Raw genomic sequence first — 5,703 nt, 5'->3', positions numbered from 1 at the left:
TTGTGGACATAGTGGTCAATGATCTCCGAGGTCTATGAACCACAACGCATACATGATAAACATCAAAACACTTACGTCATAAATACATCTTACATTGCCTAGATTAAAAAAATCACAAAAATTAACTAAATAATAATTTTATTTTAAATTATTAATCATGAAACATATTAATATATGAGCTAAACATATATTCATTTTAAAACACATCTAACAACATCCTAAATAATACAGAATTTATGTCCAATTAATAAATTAATTAAAAGATTATATTAAATAAATCTTAAACTTTTATATTTGAATACTATTTTTTTCAAAGACAAAAAATTGATATCTATTATTAGAGAAAGTACATGTGTCTGAGAGATGTGATTCTTCGTAGCCATCCTAAAACTGCTTTCTATTATAAGAGAAAGTACCTGTGTTTGGGAGATGTGATTCTCCATAACCATCCTAAAACAAAACAAAACAAAAATTAATAAAGTCAATCCATACACCCTTGAGGTTAGCAGAAAACTAATACAGGGTTGTTCTTAAAGCCTACCATTCTGCTTTTGCCCCGTGCTAAAAAGATGTGAACATAAGACTTAGCCGCTACAAAAAAATTAGCACTTACAAATACAACAGAAAGACAAAAAAACCACAGAAACCAGAGGAAACAGAAAAGACAAAGTATCAGACCAAGTATCCCAGCAAATAGACTGTTTATTTTATGCGTGAATACTATATATTTAACATATTTACTAAAAGTTAAATCCCTTTCATAATAAAAATTCTAAAAGACATATTTTGAAATAAGCACTCTAAAGACATATTTTGAAATTTTCGATTTTTATTACAGTTTAAGCCTTTCCAATCATATTTCGGAATTTCTTTGAATTTCTTTGAGGAACGTATGGTCATTAGCGTGTCTTATAAAGTTGCTTTCTTAGATAAATTGGTAAAGGACAATGAAACAACTATCGATACTTGAATTAAGAAGACCACAAAACCGGCACAGCTGCATAATCTGAGTGCTAAGTGCGGCTTACAATTTTCTTTATTCATGAGATAGAAAAGTAGAAGCTTTCATTACGCTGTCTGGAAGGGCTTGTACGCTTTTAAAGCTTCAACAATACCCACTATGGATCCACCGGCGGCTAGCAATGAAATAATAAAACAAAATACGCTCAATATTTGCATAACAACCCACCGAGAAGACCAGCGCCGAATCTTATTCTGTGATATATACATGCTCACCGGAAAGTACACTGTCAATGGCCAGAATGACAATGCACCCAGAAGTCCCAAAACATTGTTGAAGAATGGCAGCAGCATGGAAATCAATGTGGTCATCACAACAAAGCATGTCCTCCACACGAGCCTGAACAGATTCACCTTATATGGCCCATATAATGGTATTTGCACAACGTAATGATGGTTGATGAAGTCACTGCGTGGCCACTTTTTGCCGGCGCACCCTTCAATAAACGCAAACAATGGTTGGCAGAAAATCTGCCAAGGAAAAGACCAACAGTAAAATACGTCAAGATTCGTCGCCTATCAGTGCATTGGCATAACAAACACAAGCTGCAGCCTGATCATATAACCCATAGCGTCAACAGGTATAAAAACTCGGTTATGTGCAGAACAGTTGCAATAGCCAAAAACATTGAAATCATTATCCAGATGGTTACGGTTACATTTTGATAGGGTTATTTGAAGATAGGGATATTCTAAGAACATATATTTTAAAAATATTTTGATGAACAATCTTAAATTAATATCAAATTCTAAAATATTGTCAGAATTTACAATCTAATTAAAATAAATAGATTCAATCTAAACTTTAACTCTACTGTTATACTTACTTGGTATGCACCGACCAAGTGAATAGCAACGGCGGCGTTGGCAATGTCAATCAACCAAAAGGGATTGTAAAAACCAAAGCCTGTCAACAGGTTTCCTGGTGCATTGTCACCAAAAGCTGCGTAGCCCATGCAACCACACAGCATGTAGAACACCGTTGTCGTTGCCACACCCAATAGCGTTGCTTTTTTCATTGTCTTGTTCTCTGCTGGAGGCGATTTTATTGTGTCCTGAATGTCAATTCAATTGAGTTAGTCCCTCACATTTGTTTCCTTGAAACCACTATGATGGTATTGTAAAAGTATACAGTACCTGAATTTCTATTAGAATCATGGAATAGGAGTAAGCAAATGCAATGTTCCCCAGAGCTTGGAAAGTATTCCATATTTTCTCAGCTTTAGATACTGTACCAATGGTGGCTCCCGTGAGACTCCCTCTAAAGTGTCCCGCCTCTGAAACACATCCAGACGTATTATAGGCAGCACAGAAAGCTGTTATATTTATTAATTTAGACGAAATTTGAAATGCGTTGTGACAGACCTGCTACTTTGGCGATACCGAGGCCAAGTCCAATGGTAGAATAGGTGAACGACATGACCGCAGCCACGACAGAGAGCCACCAGATTTGATCAAAGTCGGGTATCTGAGAAAGTAGAATCTCTACCACACCGAAGGCTATCAGGTACGGATTTGTGTCCACGTGGCATGGATAGTCTTCTCCATAAGTGCTAAAGCAATTTGACTTCTCAATGGCCCTGCGTTCAACCATGCAATTTAGTCCAAACTAATATAATTGGCTCCCCATTTCCACGTCATTAGGAGCAACAATTTGTTGATCCACCTACACTCAAATTAACTCACGTCATGCTGATAGATGTAGCTATTGTATAGCCAATCGCAGTTCCGAAAATATTCGCGTACTGTGTGAAACCGCATATCCACACCTGGAAGCCATCTGGAAAAAAGTGTGGCAAACAAATCAAAATTTTCAAGTTTCTAGAGGGGACATATTGAGTACCAAAGTTACAAACATTTATTTACATGCGGAAACCATACCTAGATTGGCTCTCACAGCATGAATATAGGTGTAATTTCGTTTTCCAGGAACTGCACCCGGAGACCTGTAGCAGTCTGAAAGCAGGCAAGACGTATAGTATGTGACAAGGGAAAATGAAAGCATGGCTACAGGTCCAGCAATCCATCCTAGCTGAGCTGTTGCCCATGCCAATGAGAGCACTCCGGATCCAATCACTGCTGTAATAATATGCGCACTTGCTGTCCCCAGTGTGCCTGCGAATGCAACATTTTAGCTGCTGCTTCATAAATATATATTTACAAAATTCTGTTCATTTTTATCTTGATTGCTGGTTCGAGTTATTTTATTTTGATTGCAAATTCTCAGAATATATTTTGAAATTGAAAAAATAAAAATGATGTTAAAATGATGATGCTAACACCCAACGAACATAGAAAACAAAGTTTAGTTTATTAAGGAATTGACATCCATATTCAAAATCTGAACTCAACGAAGCGTGCCGATAGCTCTCCTGCCAAAATCCGCCATTAAAGCTTTCTTCTTCAGATCGAGAACTCAAGTATGCAATTGCAAATTCGTTCTGCCCAATGAGGCTTGAGCGACAGAATGGGTCACAAACAGTATTTGCAGTGAATTATATTCTTAATCAAACGAAGTTGAATAAAATTTATACCTTGGCGTTTGATGCGCCCATCGTCGTCGAAGTTGGAGGGATCTGAAACCTTTCCGCCCTCCAGGCCACTGCCTTCTATTGAAACGTGCACCATGTTGCCTTGCAATTCTACTTGCGAGCAGAAACGAGGAGTTGCGTCATGAATGTGACCCATTTTCATTACAGACTGTGACTTTGACTTAAGACTGGCACTGCCCAAGCAGAAACTTCAAATTTGGCTTTTGGATCGTAGCAGCGAGTAGCAGTAATCTCTCAACACAACAAGCTCAGAGGCACTTCTCTTTTGGGCGCTCAGAGCAGCAGACAACTGACTCTTACTCGAGGAGTTTAGGACACAGTTATTTATAGGTGAGCTGCCACACTGTTCTCTCAAGCAAACCGAGATTGGTCTGAAAAGATTGGCACTCGATATATCCATCGACACTTGTCATTCCCTCTTTCCCATGTAAAGTAGTTTAAAGTAGCCACTTCTTTTCTTTTTTCTTTTTTCTTCTTCTTTTTTTTTGCTTTTTTTTGCTTCTTGTTTGAGCAGTAAAAATTAAAATTTCGGTTATATATTAATTTTAGGAAATATGGGTTATAGTTATCTAGTTTCAACATTTTGGGTGTGTATGGTGTGTTAATGTAGATTTTGGGTGTGTCAAAGTTTTTGATGGTGCTGAATTCATTTCCACCATCAAACAAACAATTCAAGCACTCTTATAGTAAGATTTTTTTTAAAAAGCAAGATTTTGACAAAATTGTGGGCTTCATAAACAACTCCTAAATCTATTATAAGATATCATTGTTTATATTAATTAAAAAGAGTAAATCATCAAATTATAACTATTTTAACTAAATCTATTATAAGATATCAATTTTTATATTAATTAAGAAGAGTAAATCATTAAAATATAACTATTTTAAATTTATCATTATTGTATAGTTTAAGTACAACCATGTCTTAACTTAAAATAGTCAACATGAACAACATTTATAGATCTACTACAAAACCTTATCAACTTTATCAATAATAATATATATACTTAACCAAGTCATATAGCCATATCTAATTGACAAGTTTACTTTTATTTTTATTTTATTTTCATTGTTGCTGCTATTATGTCATGTCATGCTCTCTTTATCAATCTCACTTTTGTATCCTTAAAGATGAAAATAATATTAGAAAAATAATAATAAAATGCATGCATAACAATAATGTAAATAAATCATCTACACCATGATTCAAGAAAGTCAATAAGCTATCATGACCAAGTGAGCTCTCCACTCAACTAAAACACATTACAATAAAAAGCCTCCAAACATTTTAAAAGTTTCTTACTCAACTAAGACACATTATAATGGAAAGCCCCCAAACATTTCAAAAGTTTCATCACAATAATCATAAACTACCAAAACTATGTAATTTAAACAGATAAATATATATCTTAACTTAACATTTTCTATATTAAAAAAACCAAAAATATAAAATATAAAATAAAATTTTGAAGCTAATCTTAAATGTTATTTTAATTTATGGTCTCTTCATTAAATAAAATTAATATAACATCTAATAAAATAGATTGAAAAACTATAACTTATTATTAATTTTATTATATAATATTTTAATATTTCTTATCATTTTTAAATTAATAAATACATAATTATAAAATATTTAATATTAATAAATAAAATGTAATTTTTCAATTCTATATGTTTAATTTAACAAAACATAATATAAGATGTATTATAATTAAGTTTACCTAGTCATCAATTTTTCATTTAATCAAACGAAATTATAACAAAGTAATTATATCTAAACAAAATTATAAAGAAGTGATTATACCTAAACAAAATTTTAAAGAAGTAATTATATCTAAACAAAATTATAGAGATTTAATTATAGGTAATTAGACTGCTCTTAAATCACGCGTCCATTTAAAATTTGAGATACAATCATTCATCCCAAAGAAATTATGGAGATACCTGACCAAACTGCTATTAAGACAAGGGGGGTTGCACGACATCTATTCCCTGCCCTAAGCTGGAGGAATAGGGAGATGTTCTAAAACTGGAGAAATGTACAATGTGCAAATCAGTGATAAGCACATGGAGGTCTTGAGTGCACCAGAAGAAATAGCAAGAAGCTCGCTTAAGCTGAAGTTGTCAA

The 5,703-nt window shown here is 33.8% G+C and overlaps 1 protein-coding gene across 1 annotated transcript; it reads right to left on the bottom strand.

Moving 5' to 3' along the window:
- Positions 1-939: 939 nt before the first annotated feature.
- LOC149192645 (amino acid permease 4-like) lies at positions 940-3,835 on the bottom strand. Its single transcript, XM_089406429.1, has 7 exons — positions 3,555-3,835; positions 2,902-3,135; positions 2,707-2,800; positions 2,386-2,600; positions 2,158-2,297; positions 1,848-2,075; positions 940-1,491 (listed from the first exon to the last, which is right to left on the bottom strand). Exons 1-7 carry the CDS (start codon positions 3,712-3,714, stop codon positions 1,069-1,071), a joined length of 1,494 nt encoding a protein of 497 aa, XP_089262555.1. The 5' UTR covers positions 3,715-3,835; the 3' UTR covers positions 940-1,068.
- Between the last annotated feature and the right edge of the window lie 1,868 nt (positions 3,836-5,703).

The sequence above is a fragment of the Pinus tabuliformis genome, chromosome 2_2 (genome assembly GCF_031772625.1).
Source record: "Pinus tabuliformis cultivar Carrire ecotype Pingquan chromosome 2_2, CPIR1, whole genome shotgun sequence".
In the NCBI taxonomy this organism is placed as follows: domain Eukaryota; kingdom Viridiplantae; phylum Streptophyta; class Pinopsida; order Pinales; family Pinaceae; genus Pinus; species Pinus tabuliformis.
This window is presented reverse-complemented; position numbering and strand designations above follow the sequence as displayed.